The sequence below is a fragment of the Oncorhynchus mykiss genome, chromosome 28, assembly GCF_013265735.2.
Source record: "Oncorhynchus mykiss isolate Arlee chromosome 28, USDA_OmykA_1.1, whole genome shotgun sequence".
NCBI classification, from domain to species: Eukaryota; Metazoa; Chordata; class Actinopteri; order Salmoniformes; family Salmonidae; genus Oncorhynchus; species Oncorhynchus mykiss.
This window is the reverse complement of record NC_048592.1, coordinates 33,810,987-33,833,691: the sequence shown is the minus strand read 5'-3', so window position 1 is coordinate 33,833,691 and position 22,705 is coordinate 33,810,987. Positions and strand designations below refer to the sequence as shown.

The 22,705-nt window shown below is 42.7% G+C and overlaps 1 protein-coding gene across 3 annotated transcripts in view; it reads right to left on the bottom strand.

Moving 5' to 3' along the window:
- cfap57 (cilia and flagella associated protein 57) overlaps window positions 1-22,079 on the bottom strand; it is a 38,818-nt gene extending 16,739 nt beyond the window's left edge. For all 3 annotated transcript variants that reach the window (XR_005040239.1, XM_036966689.1, XM_036966690.1), the window contains exons 1-16: window positions 21,557-22,079; window positions 20,132-20,445; window positions 19,258-19,517; window positions 18,341-18,524; window positions 18,058-18,210; window positions 14,424-14,563; window positions 12,135-12,300; window positions 11,828-11,941; window positions 11,468-11,680; window positions 10,762-10,935; window positions 9,627-9,788; window positions 7,961-8,116; window positions 5,193-5,286; window positions 4,452-4,642; window positions 3,791-3,964; window positions 949-1,107 (exon numbers count right to left, since the gene is read on the bottom strand). Coding sequence is in view for 2 of the 3 variants with exons in the window: in XM_036966689.1 (XP_036822584.1) it covers window positions 949-1,107; window positions 3,791-3,964; window positions 4,452-4,642; window positions 5,193-5,286; window positions 7,961-8,116; window positions 9,627-9,788; window positions 10,762-10,935; window positions 11,468-11,680; window positions 11,828-11,941; window positions 12,135-12,300; window positions 14,424-14,563; window positions 18,058-18,210; window positions 18,341-18,524; window positions 19,258-19,517; window positions 20,132-20,445; window positions 21,557-21,713 (2,811 nt within the window). In the remaining variant the exon portion in view is untranslated. The remainder of the gene's footprint in view (window positions 1-948; window positions 1,108-3,790; window positions 3,965-4,451; window positions 4,643-5,192; window positions 5,287-7,960; window positions 8,117-9,626; window positions 9,789-10,761; window positions 10,936-11,467; window positions 11,681-11,827; window positions 11,942-12,134; window positions 12,301-14,423; window positions 14,564-18,057; window positions 18,211-18,340; window positions 18,525-19,257; window positions 19,518-20,131; window positions 20,446-21,556) is intronic.
- Window positions 22,080-22,705: the final 626 nt, after the last annotated feature.

Genomic DNA, 22,705 nt, shown 5'->3' with positions numbered 1-22,705 from the left:
TATGACTGAACCCAGATAGAACCTTATGGCTGAACCCAGATTGACACTTCAGAGCCATAAGGTTCTATCTGCGATTACACCCCCCCTACTCTGCACTTTAGGTACCTTTAAGGACCTTACTGGGTTATGAAAGAATGATGTACTACATATTCAGTTGTATCTAGGAAAGATGTTCCAGAAGAAGAAGCTAACATAATCAGTGTCTCGTCTCCCTACCAATAACTAGTGCTAGAAGGTGGATCCAATACATATGAGGTCAATAGCCCCCTTATACAGAACGTGTCCTACAGTAGGTCATGTTGCTGTTAAAGAACACAAAACAACATTTCTTGTTACATTTATTTTTCTCAGTCTCAGTCCCTTTTCTCTTGTTTGATGCCTAATGAACAGGACCCTGTCCATCCCCACTTTGACTTAGATGGTCTCGTCTCTCTCCTGGATCTCCTTCTTCAGGCCCACAATGTGCGTCTCCAACCCTCCCCTAGCCTAGGTTCCTCCAGGACCTGTACCCACCCCATCCCCCTTCAGCCACCCACCACACACCTTATCCTGGATGGTCTCGTCTCTCTCCTGGATCTCCTTCTTCAGGCCCACAATGTGCGTCTCCAACCCTCCCCTAGCCTAGGTTCCTCCAGGACCTGTACCCACCCCATCCCCCTGCAGCCACCCACCACCCACCTTATCCTGGATGGTCTCGTCTCTCTCCTGGATCTCCTTCTTCAGGCCCACAATGTGCGTCTCCAACCCTCCCCTAGCCTAGGTTCCTCCAGTACCTGTACCCACCCCATCCCCCTGCAGCCACCCACCACACACCTTATCCTGGATGGTCTCGTCCCTCTCCTGGATCTCCTTCTTCAGGCCCACAATGTGCGTCTCCAACCCTCCCCTAGCCTAGGTTCCTCCAGTACCTGTACCCACCCCATCCCCCTGCAGCCACCCACCACACACCTTATCCTGGATGGTCTCGTCCCTCTCTTGGATCTCTTTCTTCAGGCCCAGGATGTCCTTCTCCAGGGACTTGATGACCCCTCGTAGCTTCTGCTGCTCCACCCTCAGCTTCTCAATCTCCACGTTGCGGTCGTCTATATCCTTCTGCAGGCTGCTGAACTGTCACGGGAGAAGACGGAGAGGAGAGAAGACAAAGAGGGGAGACGACAGAGAGGGGAGAAGACAGAGAGGGGAGAAGACAGAGAGGGGAGAAGACAGCGAGGGGAGAAGACAAAGAGGGGAGAAGACAGAGAGGGGAGAAGACAGAGAGGGGAGAAGACAGAGAGGGGAGAAGACAGAGAGGGGAGAAGACAAAGAGGGGAGAAGACAGAGTGGGGAGAAGACAGAGAGGGGAGAAGACAGAGAGTGGAGAAGACAGAGGGGAGAAGACAGAGGGGAGAAGACAGAGGGGAGAAGACAGAGACAGAAGAAGACAGAGAGGGGAGAAGATAGAGAGGTGGACCGGAGAGAGAAGACATGTTTAAAAGGTATGAATGAGAAGTGGAGATTAAATAGATTATAGAATAAATATTTCATAGATATAATATATTGTAGCAGCCTATACTGTATGTGGAAGCTATAGCATTCTGTATGTGGAAGCTATAGCATACTGTATGTGGAAGCTATAGCATACTGTATGTGGAAACTATAGCATACTGTATGTGGAAGCTATAACATACTGTATGTGGAAGCTATAACATACTGTATGTGGAAGCTATAGCATACTGTATGTGGAAACTATAACATACTGTATGTGGAAGCTATAACATACTGTATGTGGAAGCTATAACATACTGTATGTGGAAGCTATAGCATACTGTATGTGGAAACTATAGCATACTGTATGTGGAAACTATAACATACTGTATGTGGAAGCTATAACATACTGTATGTGGAAGCTATAACATACTGTATGTGGAAGCTATAGCATACTGTATGTGGAAGCTATAGCATACTGTATGTGGAAGCTATAGCATACTGTATGTGGAAACTATAACATACTGTATGTGGAAACTATAACATACTGTATGTGGAAGCTATAACATACTGTATGTGGAAGCTATAACATACTGTATGTGGAAGCTATAGCATACTGTATGTGGAAACTATAACATACTGTATGTGGAAGCTATAACATACTGTATGTGGAAGCTATAACATACTGTATGTGGAAGCTATAGCATACTGTATGTGGAAACTATAACATACTGTATGTGGAAGCTATAACATACTGTATGTGGAAGCTATAACATACTGTATGTGGAAGCTATAGCATACTGTATGTGGAAGCTATAGCATTCTGTATGTGGAAGCTATAGCATACTGTATGTGGAAACTATAACATACTGTATGTGGAAGCTATAACATACTGTATGTGGAAGCTATAACATACTGTATGTGGAAGCTATAGCATACTGTATGTGGAAACTATAGCATTCTGTATGTGGAAACTATAACATACTGTATGTGGAAGCTATAACATACTGTATGTGGAAGCTATAGCATACTGTATGTGGAAGCTATAGCATTCTGTATGTGGAAGCTATAGCATACTGTATGTGGAAACTATAGCATTCTGTATGTGGAAGCTATAGCATACTGTATGTGGAAGCTATAGCATTCTGTATGTGGAAGCTATAGCATTCTGTATGTGGAAGCTATAGCATACTGTATGTGGAAGCTATAGCATTCTGTATGTGGAAGCTATAGCATACTGTATGTGGAAACTATAGCATACTGTATGTGGAAGCTATAACATACTGTATGTGGAAGCTATAGCATACTGTATGTGGAAACTATAGCATACTGTATGTGGAAACTATAACATACTGTATGTGGAAGCTATAACATACTGTATGTGGAAGCTATAACATACTGTATGTGGAAGCTATAGCATACTGTATGTGGAAGCTATAGCATACTGTATGTGGAAGCTATAACATACTGTATGTGGAAGCTATAACATACTGTATGTGGAAGCTATAGCATACTGTATGTGGAAGCTATAGCATACTGTATGTGGAAGCTATAACATACTGTATGTGGAAGCTATAACATACTGTATGTGGAAGCTATAGCATACTGTATGTGGAAGCTATAACATACTGTATGTGGAAGCTATAACATACTGTATGTGGAAGCTATAGCATACTGTATGTGGAAGCTATAACATACTGTATGTGGAAGCTATAGCATATTGTATGTGGAAGCTATAACATACTGTATGTGGAAGCTATAACATACTGTATGTGGAAGCTATAGCATACTGTATGTGGAAGCTATAGCATACTGTATGTGGAAGCTATAGCATACTGTATGTGGAAGCTATAACATACTGTATGTGGAAGCTATAGCATACTGTATGTGGAAGCTATAGCATACTGTATGTGGAAGCTATAACATACTGTATGTGGAAGCTATAGCATATTGTATGTGGAAGCTATAACATACTGTATGTGGAAGCTATAGCATACTGTATGTGGAAGCTATAGCATACTGTATGTGGAAGCTATAACATACTGTATGTGGAAGCTATAACATACTGTATGTGGAAGCTATAGCATATTGTATGTGGAAGCTATAGCATATTGTATGTGGAAACTATAGCATACTGTATGTGGAAGAGAAAAAAGCATTGTATCATGGAATAATGAATGTAGTTATTAACCCATTGTTTCAAAGACATTTGAGGAACTGGATATGAATAAGTCATTGTGTTCTGGTTTTTACATGATGAGTAGATTAGGGTTATTATACGAGTGGGGAACGTAAGAGTGAAGATAACTGTTTATTTTGTATTCACCTTTTTCCTCATGACGCCCGTCTCTCCCTTCAGGCGCAGGTTGATCTCTTTCTCTACCCGTAGCTTCCTCTCGTACTTGATGCGGATGTCCTGGATCTCCCGGTCTCCGTCCTCCTCCATCTGCTTCTTGGACTCCTCAAACTCCCTCATCTGCTGCCTGGACTCGTCCTGACACTGAGAGAGACACAGACACAGACACACACACACACACACACACACACACAGACACAGACACAGACACACACACACACACACACACACACACACACAATCAGAACTTTTCCGCCTGCTCATTAAGAAATGCAAGAAGCCACGAGCAAGAGCTGTTTGGCAGGTGTGATTTGACTTTGGTGTGTTATATTCGCTACAGCCTACAGTTGTGTGTTCCTTTTAACCCACTGTAGTTGAAATATCCAAACAACCACAGCATCAACCGCGTGACGCAGCATGACAACGTGAATGTGATAGAGCAAGAATTCCAAGCCAGAAGTTTCCTCTTTTCTAGAGTAGTATCTTTGATGACAGTTTGTGATGGCCCAGCATGAGCATCTTCTCCTGGAGCTTGGCCTCGTACAAGAGGGTGAGCTCCTCCAGGGTACATCCTAGCCCCATCCGCCCCCCCCCCCAGACCCCCAGTCCCTACCCTGTACCCTTCCCTCACCTGGCCCAGCATGAGCATCTTCTCCTGGAGCTTGGCTTCGTAGAAGAGGGTGAGCTCCTCCAGGGCGCGACCCTTGCTGTCCTCCATGGCCTGCAGCTGCCGCTCATAGCCCTCCTGCATGAGCTGCGACTTAAGCTGCAGCTCCTGGTACTTCTCGTACTCCAGCATCAGCTTCTGGTTACTGGTCGACTCTGGGGAATGACGAAGATGATGACATGGCGGCAGGTGTTAAGAGCGTTGGGCCAGTAATCGAAAGGTTGCTAGATTGAATCCCCCGAGCTGCCATGGTAAACATCTGTCGTTCTGCCCCCTGAGTACAAGGCAGTTAACCCACTGTTCCTAGGCTGTCGTTGTGCCCCCTGAACAGGCAGTTAACCCACTGTTCCTAGGCTGTCGTTGTAAATAAGAACTTTTTCTTAACTGACTTGCCAAGTTAAATAAAAAAAATATATAAAAAATGTTCCTCCAACAGATGCCTTTACCTTAAACAGTTTACACCGTACGGTGTGGCCCATGCAGGAATCAAACCCATGACTCGTGAAGGGTGTGTGTGTATGAGTGTGCAAATGTGGCAGTAAAAGGGTTATTGAATACAAAACTTGATCTGAATGTTCTGTTGTAAAGTATTAAGAGGTTACATTCAGCTAAGGTCATAAGGTTTCAGAATATTTCATTGATTCTTAAGAAATTGCATTCACGTGTGGTTAAGTAGATTTAAAAAAATATGTATTTCTCTCTTACCGAAATCCTGCTGCTCTCTGGAGTGTTTCTCCACGACCTCCCTCGTGACCTCCAGGTGGGACATTTCCTGCTTCTCTTTCTCCGTTTTCAGGACCTGCAACACAACAGATCAGCCCTGGGTTCAATTTCCTTCATCAATTAACATTTGCTTTAGCCTGCCTTGTCATTTACAAAACACTTTTTCTATTGGTTCTGTTGAAACAGGGAAGCTCAGTCAAGCCCAGATAACAGTATTCGGAATGATTTCAAATAGTATTTGAAGCCAGGTCCGCAACTGAATAATGTATATAAACATATAGGCTGTGAATATGCATGTCTATATCAGCACAACAGACGGACCACGACCCTGAATGAAGGGTTCTCTCAAAGGAACATGTACTGAGTGTTGACATACAAACATCTGCACATTTGTCCCATACCAGGTGCTGCATTAGAGTAAACAGTAATGATTGTTTGTGAGAAGTAAGCAATAGTTGAGTGATTCTGCTTTTAGCAGGCTACTTGAAGAACAAATATCTGCTTTACTATAGGAGATGTAGTCGGCACAAAGCGCTCGTCTAGCTTCTTCACTCATTGGAAAAAAGATATCTGCTTTCCTATAAGAAAATCATAAATTGGCATTAATACGTGTCACATATAAGTTTACAAACATTGTAAAAAATATATATATACAGTGCCTTGCGAAAGTATTCGGCCCCCTTGAACTTTGCGACCTTTTGCCACATTTCAGGCTTCAAACATAAAGATAGAAAACTGTATTTTTTTGTGAAGAATCAACAACAAGTGGGACACAATCATGAAGTGGAACGACATTTATTGGATATTTCAAACTTTTTTAACAAATCAAAAACTGAAAAATTGGGCGTGATTGTGTCCCACTTGTTGTTGATTCTTCACAAAAAAATACAGTTTTATATCTTTATGTTTGAAGCCTGAAATGTGGCAAAAGGTCGCAAAGTTCAAGGGGGCCGAATACTTTCGCAAGGCACTGTATATATATACGTATATCATTAGTAAAGCTGCATACAAACATGGTCTCTTTCTTGTTTTCTTGAGTAAGGTAGCTCCAAAATACAGGTGTTTCAGGCTAGCTCAGTGCTTTCTGTAATGTTGGGGCAAGCCAGCAGAAAATACGAAGCGTTGCACTGTGATTGGATTGGCTCAGTGTTCTGTCACTCATGGGGACACTACGTCACCGCCAAGTCTAAGGGTAGACTTAAAAAAATCTAGCCTCTTGGGTGCTGCCATAGAGTTACATTATAAGTGCCAATCCAAGAAGGCTCAAGGTGTTTGGCCAAAGATACAATTACATCAAATCATGTTATATGTACAGTAGTTTTGATTAGACTGGTCATGTCAACATCATACTTTCAAAATCTTAGCAAGTAGTCATCATCATGAATCAAGTTGACAATCTACTGGCAAATCTTTTTTAATTATTGTCTTTGAAAATAAATAATGAAGAGAAATTATAGATGAAACGTATCGGTGCTCATTGGCCATTGGACATAAACATTAAACAACAAGTTGGAAATCGGAAATTCAACAATGAGTGGTTTGGTAGGAATCAATGGCTAACTGCAAGCATTGCAAAAAAATCATTAGCCTGCTATTCAGTGGAGTGGCTGTGTGGTCCCAAGTCACAGATTAAGGGTCTCTTTTCCTAGGGTCTCTTTTCCTGCGCCCAAAACTGTAAACTCGGAACTTCAAAATCTGTCTTTAGTGGGTTCAAGAAAACTGGGAACTCAGGTAAAAACGAGCTACGACTGGGAAAATATGTTTTTAACTTTCATCCGACTCGGAATTGTAAATCGGGAACTAAGGCATCTTTCAAGAGCTATGACCTGAAGATCACTGACATCATCATGATTCAACCTTTTTTTTATTTTTCGGAGTTCCCGGTTGTCTTGAATGCACCATAAATCCAGAGAATGCCAGACTTTGATGACAAAATTTGCCCACGAAGGACCACCGCGTCACCTTCCTGTTCAAGTGAGCAGAGCACATCAACATGAGTCCAAAAATGTCCTGTATGCTGCTGCATAAATGATGTAATATGCCAGGGAGATATGTATACTGTAGCTAAGAAAGTAATACTAAGTGGGATGTTGTGTAGTAAGATGTTAGTAGCCCATGTACCTCACCCTAATAATTTGGTATATTTATCCCTCTTAATTTCACCTACTGTTCTGACTTGGTGGTGCACGTGTAGCCTATAACTTGTTTTAGAGAAATGTAGTCATCGAATTATGTAAGAGCTTTTATTGTTTGCTTATATACCCACTTTATTTATCCTACGGTTCTGACTTGGTGTACAGGGAGAACACTGTAAGAACGGCCCATGTTCTGAATTCTGTTGCTGTACATTTCAAAAGTGCTGAACAAATAGTTATATTGACTACGTCCATTCTAGCTCGCTCATTAACGTCTTAATCGAAATTACGGATTGCCTCTTATCCGCTTGTCGTCCCCTTATGCCATAGTTTGTACATCTCAATTGTCAGGAGAAACCACATTTGTTGAAGAAAGTCAGCCATATCAGCGATGTTTTGTTAAAGGCAGTAAATGAGGCTGAATGAACTGTTTCACTGCCAGACAAGGCTCCGGTGATAGCCAGGTGTAGCAGTGGTATAGTGCAATTCATGTATTGTTTAGTGTTATGTTGTGTAGTGGCTTTGTAGTGGCTTTGCTGGCATGCATCCCACATCTATTTTTTTCCCCACCAAGGGGCATGCTAAAATACATGATAAAATCACCACTGGTTGTACCTGGTTTTTGGTCTTGAGGGACTCGATCTCTTGGACAAACTTCTCTGAGAGGTCCTTGATTTTCTCGTTGTAGTTCATGTCCTTCAGACGCAGCTGGTACTCATTTTCCATCTTCAGCTCCTCCACACGGGTCTTCAGCTCCATCATGATCTGGTTCTGTTACAATAGAATAAAGTACAATAGAGTAGAATAGAACAGAGTAGAATAGAACAGAACAGTAGAATAGAAGAGAGTAGAATAGAACAGTAGAATAGAACAGTAGAATAGAATAGAACAGTAGAATAGAACAGTAGAATAGAACAGTAGAATAGAAGAGAGTAGAATAGAACAGTAGAATAGAAGAGAGTAGAATAGAACAGTAGAATAGAAGAGAGTAGAATAGAACAGTAGAATAGAACAGAACAGTAGAATAGAAGAGAGTACCGGTAGAATAGAAGAGAGTAGAATAGAAGAGAGTAGAATAGAACAGTAGAATAGAAGAGAGTAGAATAGAAGAGTAGAATAGAATAGAACAGAAGAATAGAACAGTAGAATAGAAGAGAGTAGAATAGAACAGTAGAATAGAAGAGAGTAGAATAGAACAGAAGAATAGAACAGTAGAATAGAACAGTAGAATAGAACAGAACAGTAGAATAGAACAGAACAGTAGAATAGAAGAGAGTAGAATAGAACAGTAGAATAGAAGAGAGTAGAATAGAACAGTAGAATAGAAGAGAGTAGAATAGAACAGTAGAATAGAACAGAAGAATAGAACAGAAGAATAGAACAGTAGAATAGAACAGTAGAATAGAAGAGAGTAGAATAGAACAGTAGAATAGAACAGAACAGTAGAATAGAAGAGAGTACCGGTAGAATAGAAGAGAGTAGAATAGAAGAGAGTAGAATAGAACAGTAGAATAGAAGAGAGTAGAATAGAAGAGTAGAATAGAATAGAACAGAAGAATAGAACAGTAGAATAGAAGAGAGTAGAATAGAACAGTAGAATAGAAGAGAGTAGAATAGAACAGAAGAATAGAACAGTAGAATAGAACAGTAGAATAGAACAGAACAGTAGAATAGAACAGAACAGTAGAATAGAAGAGAGTAGAATAGAACAGTAGAATAGAAGAGAGTAGAATAGAACAGTAGAATAGAAGAGAGTAGAATAGAACAGTAGAATAGAACAGAACAGTAGAATAGAAGAGAGTACCGGTAGAATAGAAGAGAGTAGAATAGAAGAGAGTAGAATAGAACAGTAGAATAGAAGAGAGTAGAATAGAAGAGTAGAATAGAATAGAACAGAAGAATAGAACAGTAGAATAGAAGAGAGTAGAATAGAACAGTAGAATAGAAGAGAGTAGAATAGAACAGAAGAATAGAACAGAAGAATAGAACAGTAGAATAGAACAGTAGAATAGAAGAGAGTAGAATAGAACAGTAGAATAGAAGAGAGTATAATTTTTGGGGGGACAGAGAGGAAGGCAATGCATGATCAAGAACAACAACCTAGACTACGATCCAGTTAACCATTTACATGCACCTACTAGAGGCATGGTACTCAAAGCATTAGTAGCAATGGGCAAACCAGAAGTAAATCAAAAGATATGCAAGTCTCTCATGTTTTAACTGTATTTTCTCTCTCCCGTATGTCGCCCTCTTTTTCTCCGTAGTCCGTCATGGCCAGTACCTTCTCCTCCAGGTCTGACTTGGTGATGAGGATCTCCTCAGCGTAGGTGATGTCCTTGTCTCTCTTCAGGCCGCGGCCCTCCTTGTCTATGATCTTCCAGATGAGCAGGCAGCAGTCCTCAGACACCGTCAGCAGGTACTGGTCGTCAAACGTGATCACCATCTGAGTGGGGACAGGGTAATAATAAGAACGCCTTTTATTTCAGTGTTCTAGGTGGTACCTCCTTCTTTCATTCCATTATGAAACACTTTCTCCTTACTGAACAAGACCAACGTGATCCTTATTTATATTTGTTCATTCAGTAGACTTTATTGTACAATGTACAAGTAACTACCAAAATAAAGGAAACACCAACATAGTGTCTTAAGGTGTTGGGCCACCAGGAGCCGTCAGAACAGCTTCAATCCACCCTGGCATAGATTCTACAAGTGTCTGGAACTCTATTGGATGGATGCGACACCATTGTTCCACAAGAAATTCCATCATTTGGTGTTTTATTGATGGTGGTGGAAAACGCTGTCTCAGACGCTGCTCCAGAATCTCCCGTAAGTGTTTAATTGGGTGACTGAGACACACCCTTTAAACCCCCTATGCTCCTTTGACACCCCTCTTTCAAAGTCAATGAGATCTCTTCTCCTAGCCATGGCATTCAATATAATGGGCATCTGGACATTTTTATACATGACCCTAAGCATGATGGGATGTACGCTGCTTAATTAACTCAGGAACTACACCTGTGTGGAAGCACCTGCTTTCAATATAGTATGTATCCCTCATTTACTGAAGTGCTTCCATTATTTTTGGCAGTTACCTGTACATGCTGGGGTAAATCCACTGGAGAAATGGGAGCAGAAATGAGAGAGGGCTAAACGACCGCTCAAAAAAACTTGATTTGATTTGCTTTCACTTGAAATGGCAGAAAAGTCCTAGCCTGGCCCGAGATATCATAGATCAAGCATCAATTGATCTGCAAGATTCGGACATTCCTAGATCTGTTGGTGCTGTATGGTCAAATTTTACTGTAGTCGTTATTTTCATGGCAATGATCAAAAGAGTTGGCATGACAACACAAACAGATCTTTCAGTTAAGCCACAATTGAATGTTCTGGGATTGGGAGAAACATCACACACCCACCTTGGTGACAGCCCCTGAGTGGGCCTGGTACTCGATCCAGTCTTTCTGTGTGGATAGAGGGTACTTGATGGCCCTGACAGTCCCGATGGAGGTCCCTGCGAAGAGCACCCGTCCCGACCGGGACATAGCGATGGTGGTGTAAGCCACGTCGTCCGCTGCCACCTCCCTAAGGATCTGAGAACAGTTTGTCACATTGGTAGAAAGCACAAGCCCGGTCCCAGATCAGTTTGTGCTGTTTCGCCAACTCTTATGGTCATAGTTGGCAAGGCAGCACAAACAGATCTGGGATCAAGCTAGTACACCATGTCATTCACACTAGGGGCTTCTTCTCCTCACAGTGGCGAGGCAGAGGGAGAGGAGGGAGAAGGGGCTTCTTCTCCTCACAGTGGCGAAGCAGAGGGAGAGGAGGGAGAAGGAGCTTCCTCTCCTCATAGTGGCGAGGCAGAGGGAGAGGAGGGAGAAGGGGCTTCTTCTCCTCACAGTGGCGAGGCAGAAGTGGGAGAAATATGAAACTGGGCCAACATTCTGCACATTTTCTCATCGATGAAATCATAGAAATGGATCTCTGTGGATGAGACATTCAATCTAAATGCAGTTTTCTACTCCCAAAACTACAACTTGTTACAAACACAATTACCTAAACTAAGTTTTGTAGACTTGTTATCTTGGGAACCATCCTTAGCTGAGGGTATAACCTCCATCCCACCTGACAGTCTTGGATCTCCTTAAGGGTACAGTCTGTCCCCACGGCGAAGATAGTCTTGGCATCGGGCGAGATGGTGACGCCAGTGTAGCTGCAGGACTTCAGAACGCTCTCCGACTCGCGCTTGCTGTTCAGCGTGTTCCACTCGTACACGGCCCCGTCCATCCCGCACGACACCAGGCGACTGTCGTCGGTGCTCCACACGATGGCACGCACCTGACAAACATCATTTATACACAATAACAAGTCAGACAGCAGGGAGATGTAGTAGTGACAGTCAGCTGGGTTTCATACATAGTCTCTGAGGGAAATTATGTTTGATGAGTATAGGACCATAGATTTTCCTGTTCAGGGAAAACACACCTTTCCATTGTGGCCCTTCAGATTTAAGAGGTTGTCAAATGTAGTGGAGGAGTAGATGTGGATGAGGTTTCCGTTGACAGCAGCGAACATGTGTCCCCCATGACTGAAAACACACTAGGAATGGAGAAACACAGACAAGCAACAAGACCTGGCTTATTATTCCATTGACCGCAATACAATATTCATTAATTTAGTTCAACTGACAGTATCTATAGTGAAGTTTATTTTAACATGGAGTACCTGTAACCCACACATACAGTACCACACACCCCACCCCACCCCACCCCAACACCAACCCTTCCCCCACCTCTCTGCAGCCTCTGACAGTGAACTCCTTGAAGGTCCTAACATCGTCGATGAGCAGGTTCATGAGGCGCAGCTTGTCGGAGAAGCCCACCAGGATGAAGAGACCAGAGGGGTGCAGGGCCACGCTGAAGGCCTCTTCCTGGAACTCCTTATGCAGCTCCAGCACACTGACACAGACAGGAGGAGAAGACTCTCATGTAGAACACAGCGTTAGTAGAAACCTGTTGTTGATGGGCTATGCTCCAGGAGGAGTAAATTAGTACTTTTTTATATAAATCTATTTGGTGTTAATCATGCTTTGGAGCCAATAGGAGATTTGCACTAAAGTTTGAATTGAGCGTAGGTTTCCCAAGAAGGGTGACCACATTTAAAATACTCAAATAAGGGACAACCAGAGTGTAGCCTACAGTAACAGTCAACATTTCGGACACACCTAGTCATTCAAGGGTTTTTCTTTGTTTTTACTATTTTCTACATTGTAGAATAATAGTGAAGATATCAAAACTATGAAATCACACATACATTCATGTAGTAACCAAAAAAGTGTTAAACAAATCAAAATATATTTTAGATTTTAGATTCTTCAAAGTAGCCACCCTTTTCCTTGATGACAGCTTTGCATACTCTTGGCATTCTCTTAACCAGCTTCATGAGGTAGTCACCTGAAATCCATTTAAATTAACAGGTGTGCCTTGTTAAAGGTTAATTTGTGGAATTTCTTTCCTTCTCAATGCGTTTCAGCCAATCAGTTGTGTTGTGACAAGGTAAGGGTGGTATACAGAAGATAGCCCTAGTTGGTAAAAGACCAAGTCCATATTATGGCAAGAACAGCTCAAATAAGCAAAGAGAAACGACAGTCCATCATTAGTTTAAGACCTGGAGGTCAGTCAATACGGAACATGTGCAGTCTCAAAAACCATCAAGCGGCATGATGAAACTGGCTCTCATGAGGACCACCACAGGAAAGGAAGACCCAGAGTTACCTCTGCTGCAGAGGATAAATTCATAAGTGTTACCAGTCTCAGAAATTGCAGCCCAAATAAATGCTTCACCGAGTTCAAGTAACAGAGACATCCCAACATCAACTGTTCAGAGGAGACTGTGTGAAACAGGCCTTTGTGGTCGAATTGCTAAAAAATAAAACACTACTTAAGGACAACAACAATAAGAAGAGACTTGCTTGGGCCAAGAAACACAAGCAATGGACATTAGACCGGTGGAAATCTGTCCTTTGGTCTGATGAGTCCAAACTAGAAATTTTACGGTTCCAACCACCATGTCTTTCTTTCTTTTTTGTAGAGTAGGTGAACGGATGATCTCCACATGTGTGGTTCCACCGTGAAGCATGTAGGAGGTGTGATTGTGCTTTACTGTTGACAATGTCAGTGATTTATTTAAAATTCAAGGCATACTTAACCAGCACGTCTACCTAAACATTCTGCAGCGATACGCCATCCCATCCGGTTTGCACTTAGTGGGACTATCATTTGTTTTTCAACAGGACAATGACCCAACATACCTCCAGGCTGTGTAAGAGCTATTTGACGAAGGAGAGTGAAAGAGTGCTGCATCAGATGATCTGGCCTCCACAATCACCCAACCTCAACCCAATTGAGATGGTTTGGGATGAGTTGGACCACAGAGTGAAGGAAAAGCAGCCAACAAGTGCTCAGCATATGTGGGAACTCCTTCAAGACTGTTGGAAAAGCATTCCAGGTGAAGCTGGTTGAGAGAATGCCAAGAGTGTACAAAGCTGTCATCAAGGCAAAGGGTGGCTATTTGAAGAATCTCAAATATATTTTGATTTGTTGAACATTTTTTTGGTTACTACATGATTCCATACAGTATGTGTTATTCCATAGTTTTGATTTCTTCACTATTTTTCTACAATGTAGAAAATAGTATGAATAAAGAAAAACCTTTGAATGAGTAGGAGTGTCCAAACTTTTCACTGGTACTGTATATATTTTTTGGTAAATTATTGGTGTTTTAATTTGTTGATAAAATGCGGGACATGACTGTTTGGTTGCGGGACGCAGAACAATGGGCCAAAACACGGGACTGTCACGCAAAATCTGGGACATATGGTCACCCTATTCTCAGGTTTTGTCCTACAGTATGAATAGAATGGAATGAAAACCGCTGAAATATATAATCTAGGGACAAGAGACGTACACTGATGGATAACACAGTTGGGGTCGATTCCATTTCAATTCAGTCAATTCAGGAAGTGAACTGAAAATTCCCATTAAAATTTTTCCCATTGAAAAGCAAAGAGATAATCTCTTACTTGGTCTCAAAGTTCCAGATGCGTACGGAGTGGTCCAGGGAGCATGTGGCGATAAGGGGCTTGCGGATGCAGATGGACAGACCTGTGATGATGTTGGAGTGAAACGAGTGGGACAGGAACTCAAAGTGGGCTTGCTCCCCCTGGTGGACAACACAGAGAAATTGAGCTTAGTGCAAGAGGCACACAAGCCTTTCAACGTCCCAATTCTCTGCTCTTCTGCTCAAAGTGTGCACTTGTTAACTTACTTTCATGCACCAATCCAATTATTTGAAATTGAAAGCAGAGGAGTGTACAAGTGCCCATTACGGGTGAAAGGATTGTCTAAAGGGAGACCAATATGGTCAATATACCTCACCTACACATATCCACACTCAATCTCAGGCTCTCAACTATATTCCTCTGGATTGGAAGGAAGGAAGGAAGGAATGACAGTAGGTAGGATAGAATAACAAAATAAAGAAAAGGAGCATTTGGACCTAACCTGGACCTAATATAACCTGGACCTAACCTAACCTGGACCTAATCTAACCTGGACCTAACCTAACCTGGACCTAATCTAACCTGGACCTAATCTAACCTGGACCTAACCTAACCTGGACCTAACCTGGACCTAATCTAACCTGGACCTAACATAACCTGGACCTAACATAACCTGGACCTAACCTAACCTGGACCTAACCTGGACCTAATCTAACCTGGACCTAACATAACCTAACATAACCTGGACCTAACCTAACCTGGACCTAACCTAACCTGGACCTAACCTGGACCTAATCTAACCAGGACCTAACCTAGCCTGGACCTAACCTAACCTGAACCTAACCTGGTCCTAACCTAACCTGGACCTAACCTAACCTGGACCTAACCTAACCTGGACCTAACCTAGCCTGGACCTAACCTAGCCTGGACCTAACCTGGACCTAATCTAACCTGGACCTAATCTAACCTGGACCTAATCTAACCTGGACCTGACCTAACCTGGACCTAATCTAACCTGGACCTAACCTAACCTGGACCTAACCTGGACCTAATCTAACCTGGACCTAACCTAACCTGGCCCTAACCTAACCTGGACCTAACCTAACCTGGCCCTAACCTAACCTGGACCTAACCTAACCTGGCCTTAACCTGGACCTAACCTAACCCTAACCTAGCCTGGACCTAACCTGGACCTAACCTGGACCTAATCTAACCTGGACCTAACCTAACCTGGACCTAACCTAACCTGGCCCTAACCTAACCTGGACCTAACCTAACCTGGACCTAACCTAGCCTGGACCTAACCTGGACCTAACCTGGACCTAATCTAACCTGGACCTAATCTAACCTGGACCTAATCTAACCTGGACCTGACCTAACCTGGACCTAACCTGGACCTAATCTAACCTGGACCTAATCTAACCAGGACCTAACCTAGCCTGGACCTAACCTAACCTGAACCTAACCTGGTCCTAATCTAACCTGGACCTAACCTAACCTAACCTGGACCTAACCTAACCTGGCCCTAACCTAACCTGGCCCTAACCTAACCTGGACCTAACCTAACCTGGACCTAACCTAGCCTGGACCTAACCTAACCTGAACCTAACCTGGTCATAACCTAACCTGGACCTAACCTAACCTGGACCTAACCTAACCTGGACCTAACCTAGCCTGGACCTAACCTAGCCTGGACCTAACCTGGACCTAATCTAACCTGGACCTGACCTAACCTGGACCTAATCTAACCTGGACCTAACCTAACCTGGACCTAACCTGGACCTAATCTAACCTGGACCTAACCTAACCTGGACCTAACCTAACCTGGCCCTAACCTAACCTAACCTGGCCTTAACCTGGACCTAACCTAACCCTAACCTAGCCTGGACCTAACCTGGACCTAACCTGGACCTAATCTAACCTGGACCTAACCTAACCTGGACCTAACCTAACCTGGCCCTAACCTAACCTGGACCTAACCTAACCTGGACCTAACCTAGCCTGGACCTAACCTGGACCTAACCTGGACCTAATCTAACCTGGACCTAATCTAACCTGGACCTAATCTAACCTGGACCTAACCTGGACCTGACCTAACCTGGACCTAACCTGGACCTAATCTAACCTGGACCTAATCTAACCTGGACCTAATCTAACCTGGACCTAACCTAACCTAACCTAACCTGGACCTAACCTAACCTGGACCTAACCTGGACCTAATCCTGTTGACTGCGAGCCCAGCATGATTTAGCATAGAATGCCATAGCAGCTGTTCACCTTGCACACATCCATATGGTCTATATTATATACCAGGGGTTCTCAAAGTGGGGTCTCAACATAAAACAATAAAAAATAGGTATGTTTGAGGGGAGGAGCTTTAGGAGGTTGGGCTCATTATAATAGCTGGAATGGAATAAATGGAACGGAGTTTCCATATGTTTGATACTGTTGCATTAATTTCCTTCCAGCCATTACTATGAACCTGTCCTCCTATAGCTCCTCCCACCAGCCTCCTTTCCCTCAAACTTGTATCTCAAACAGACCATTTAAAAAATGCTTGCTAGGATTTCAAAATATTTTTTTATGGCCGGTATACCCAAACACCATTCTGTTGTTGAAGTACACCCACACCATTCTGTTGTTGAAGTACACCCACACCATTCTGTTGTTGAAGTACACCCACAACATTCTGTTGTTGAAGTACACCCACACCATTCTGTTGTTGAAGTACACCCACACCATTCTGTTGTTGAAGTACACCCACAACATTCTGTTGTTGAAGTACACCCACAACATTCTGTTGTTGAAGTACACCCACACCATTCTGTTGTTGAAGTACACCCACACCATTCTGTTGTTGAAGTACACCCACAACATTCTGTTGTTGAAGTACACCCACACCATTCTGTTGTTGAAGTACACCCACACCATTCTGTTGTTGAAGTACACCCACACCATTCTGTTGTTGAAGTATACCCACAACATTCTGTTGTTGAAGTACACCCACACCATTCTGTTGTTGAAGTACACCCACACCATTCTGTTGTTGAAGTACACCCACACCATTATGTTGTTGAAGTACACCCACACCATTCTGTTGTTGAAGTACACCCACACCATTATGTTGTTGAAGTACACCCACACCATTATGTTGTTGAAGTACACCCACAACATTCCAACACAGAAAAGTAGCTTTTTAAAATACTCATTTACCATTTTTTTAAAGAAAACTTTCACTCATATTGTCATTAATTATAGGTCATATTTCACAGAAATCTGTAAACACTGGACAGTTACTTAAATACTTTTAAAAAATGTAAAACATAAATGCACTGTAATTTAAGCTTTAAAACTGCAGAGTTCTCTCTCTTCCCCATGACAACAAAATGTGCAGAATTACAGGAAATTATTCTGAAAACTGCTAAATGTTCTCTCTGATCCCAAGAGGAGGTCCTTTAAAATGTTCCTTCCCAGAGACGTGGTTCTTCCGGCGATGCACTGCCAAAGTCATAGTAAAACTCCTTGTATGCTATTTTGACCTCACTCGAGTTATGATTATGAATTGGGTTCCTGATTAATTTTCTAAAACAAAAGGGGTCTCCAGCTCCCCTGTACTATACATTTAGGCCTATATTTTCACTATTTCACTGCTCACCTTGCTCATCTCAGCAGAGGACAGGGTGATGCTGTAGAGCTGACCACGGTCTGTACTGGTGACCAGGGTCTCCTCTGACGGGCTGATACACAGTGTGACCATCTCCTGCTGCTCCGCATGGCTCGGCTCGTTGCTGCACGGGTCTGCCGGGATCTGACACATACACACACACACACACACACACACACACACACACACACACACTTCAAATGAATGAGACCACCACCTCCTGTTCTGTTCATTATGAAGTCAAGTTATCATGTTCTCCAAACATTGACATTACCCTGATCTCCCTAGTCTTTCTGTAGTTGTCCTTCTCCTCTGTCTTCTCAAACAGACACACGGTCCCTGGGCCGGCAGAGCAGGCAAAGCCCTTAGAGTAGGACGTGATGGCTGTGATTCTGGGCATACGGGATGGGGCTGCCCCCTCTGACTTGACCTCCTCTGGCTTTCTCCTCTCTAGTTGTCTGTGCCGTGAAAGGACAATCATTTGTTATCCATTTGAGAATTAAATCTGTTAATGATTAGGATCAGACAGTCCAATTGTCAAGTGTGGTAGGATTCCCCCTGCAGGAAGCATTCCTACAGACAGGTAGCCTAGCGTTGCGCCAGTAACAGAAAGGTTGCTGGTTCAAATCCCTGATCCGACTAGGTGAAAAAATCTGTCGATGTCCCTTTGAGCAAAGCACTTAACCCTAAGTCGTCTGCTAAATGACAAAAAGTCTAATTGTTCTAAATAGCTGCTAGTGAGCAGCTAGTGCTTTAAAAAAAAATAACTACGTTGTCATTGCATAACACTTTGATAAATCAGAATAGTCAAACGTTATGAATAGAATGGGCTTGGAAGCAATTTGACTAGTAAACTCATGGGTACACTCGCAATGGCTTTCTCTTATTGTGATGCAATAATTTCCATGGTATTTTGGAATGTTCATTCAACTGATGCTGGATTGCCATGGTAATGTAGAATGTTCTATCAAATGATGCTGGATTGCCATGGTAATGTAGAATGTTCTATCAAATGATGCTGGATTGCCATGGTAATGTAGAATGTCAATTCAAATGATGCTAACTGATGTGGCTCATGTATTTTTTGTAATAGATGTGGTAAAGAGGTCAATGGAATGCAGACTGTGGAGGATAGAAGGACGAAAATGTTTGATTGATTGATCGACTGATTGATCCGTCATCCTGTCTGACCTGTCTGCCTCCTGTGTGGCAGGCTTGGTGGTGACGCTCATCTCCCAGCGCAGGTCACCTGACTCGAACACCAGCAGCCTGCCCGTCTCTGTCCCCGCTATGACACGCTCCTCGGACATCCAGGTGTGCGACAGGAAGTTCTGGGACTCCAGCTTAAGGAAGTTGGACTGCTTCAGGGCGCCCTCAGCATAGCGGAAGAGCTTGAAGACCCCATTGCCGCTCACGCAGATCTGGGTGTTGTCCTGCGGGTTAAAGCTGACCTGGGGGTGATGAAGATGAAGACGATGATGATAGGTCTTTTTTATTTATTTATTGTACCTTTATTTAACTAGGCAAGTCAGTTAAGAACAAATTCTTATTTTCAGTGACAGGCCTAGGAACAGTGGGTTAACTGCCTTATTCAGGAGCAGAACGACAGATTTTTTACCTTGTCAGCTCGGGGGATTCAATCTAGCAACCTTTCAGTTACTGGCCCAACGCTCTAACCACTAGGCTGCTATATAGTTGTTCAGTGTGTGTGGTTGAGTACTTTATGCTCTGTGCTTGACTTGGACTGAAATAGGTGCCATCACTGTTTATTTATGTGGAGGAGCTCCACAACACTTGTGAGCTAATATTCTATGAGAGGAACAGGAGCTCCAGCAGTAGTAAATCGGAGATGCCGATACTCCGGTGAGCTCCTTGCCCAAGTCAAGCAAGGTGTGTGTGTCAGTGTGTGTACGCGTCCACAAGATATATACATCCACAACTGTACCTCAAAATGTCACACTTTTCTTTTGTTTTAATTTCACCAGGATAAAATACCATCATGAAGTAGAGGCCCACTTCTCCCCCCTCTTCTCTCCTCTGGTCTGCCTATATCTGTCACACCCACCTGGTTGATGGGGTTGGTGGACCCTGTCGTCTTCACTGAGGCCATGACCTTCTGCTTCTCCCACATCCAGTAGAACAGGGTCCAGTCGGGGGCTCCTGCCTGCCCTATCAGGTACTTGGAGTCGGGGGAGAAGGCCATGGAGACAAATTCCAGCACGGGGACCTCTCCCCCACTGAGCACCTTCCGCTTCCGGCTCTGCTCGTGCTGCAGGTCGTACACGGTGATGGTGCCCTTCTCACCACGCTCTGACACGGCCAGGTAGCGGCGGTTGGCGCTGATGGCCAGGGCCTGCATGCCCTGGCTTTTCTCTGTGCCTATGAGGAAAAATGGAGGCGTAGTGCACTACATAGGGAATAGGATGCCATTTGGGACAAACACCTAATGTTGTACATGAGGTTTTGGTCTTTGTCATTTTCATTTAATGAAGTATACCTTTACTTAACCCCCCTGCTGTGTTCCAGTTCTCTCTCTGAAAAATGTACTTCATTTAATCTGATTGTCATAAGGTTCCATGACTTTGTCCACACTGGACATCTAAACACACAAAATTCATTTGGATGATTTTCATAAAATGTTGGGTGTTTTATTTAACTTTTGTACACCTGTGGTGTTCCCGGTGACCGGTCTTTAGAAATGAATCGGTGAGACTACAATTAGTGTATAAAATGGATTCCCAGACCCCCACATGGATGTGTGTTTGAACACACACACACACACATCACTCCCCTTCTTGGCTTCCATGGCAACCCCCACGGGGACCTTTCCCTAATAGAATCTTTCCCCCACGGGAACCACACCTGTTAGCATTCTCACAAACAATCGCAACATTGTTTCAATAATGTATAGAACTTTTCTCTCGGCTCTGGTATATAAAGCTTTTTTGAGGCCTTGCGTGTTCATTTGCTAAATTGTAATTACTTCGCTACTATGTGTTCATTTGCTAAATTGTAATTACTTCGCTACTATGGCCTATTTATTGCCTTACCTCCTCACGCCATTTGAACACACTGTATATAGACTTTTTTTCTATTGTGTTCCTGACTGTACGTTTGTTTATGTGTAACTCTGTGTTGTTGTTTGTGTCGCACTGCTTTGCTTTATCTTGGCTCAACTGGCCTACCTGGTGAAATAAAAATAAATAAAACGTGAGGCTCTTGATCATGACACTGGTGAGGAGAGAATCCTTGTTAAACTTCGACACAAAGTAGTCTGTGATAAATAACACAAAATGTTTTATCTGAGTATTTGATACAGAATTAATTCACATGAAACGAACACAACAGGAGGGTTAACCAGACAAGTTGATTGAGAACACATCATTTTTCCAATGAACTTAGCTAGCTAACGAAACGCATATGTACACTGCAAGAGAAAATAAGTATAACTAGCTAAAAATGTATACTTTTATCATTTGGGAGCAACTACCTGGAATGAACCTCTGCCATCTCTGGTCAATGTTGTAGCGTACACAGTTGTTTCCGCATGGGAAGATGACCGTCTGCTCATCGAAGTAGCAAATATTATTTATTACTCCTGTCCGCAAACCGAAGATGTAGTGACACTGGGCTACAACCGAAGCCATTGTTCAATCCGGTAACCCGTTATTAAAACTAACTGTTCTAATGTCTGTAAAACAAAGCACACAAATTTAGCTAACCAGTCACGGATTGGAAACATACAGCCAGGCTAAATTAGCTTGCTAACGTTAGCAGTTAGCGTTATAGCTGAACAAGTTCTGTTTGCAATTCAAGCTAACTGTCTAGAAATACAGAGACACCACACTCTCGGGCATTGACACTAACTTGATCCGTAGTTGAAACGTTGCAAAGAAATTAATATTAGTTATCAAGTTTAGATATGTGAATCTGTCTTTCTAAAAAAAAAAAGTTTTTGTGCATCATGTTTTGCAGAGCGGACGTGTTCCTCTAGTGTGTTTGGTTACCAAGGATACGTGAAGCCTGAGCATAGCCATAGCAACCATGGAGAATGACGCGCAACGCTGGACCATTGGATGGCGCCAAATACTGAATCCTTCTCCAGATGCGATTGGCTTTGGCATTTAAATCATATCCAAGTACTACTTATCATTTTAATATCAACATCAAGAGTCATTTTTCATTGCACATTACTGTAACACTGTAAGACAATTTTATGCTCAAAATGAATCCATTGATCTGTGGGGTTTTTTAAACTCCCAACACTCATCTGTGACACAAGACTGTATTAATATTCATGTATGCATAATGTCTGTTGTAAATGAGCTTATCCACCCACTGGCTGTTTGATGTCTGGAAAAAATATAATGAATCAATACATTTTTTTGTGACTTACTTATATTCAATATTCCCCGTGTGAAGGTTGGTGTAATGTAATGCTTGTCTGAATTTGGATCAACATTTAAGAAATACTGAGAGCAATACGATCAGGCTAAAATTATAACGCAATCTTAAAACTATAAGCTATTCCTTATGTACAAATGTGATATTAGCAATGACACGGTGTTCCTGTTTTTGCCATTAAACATTGAATCCATATAGATTTTCTCCTGGTCCAAGGGTCACTGTAATACAAAAG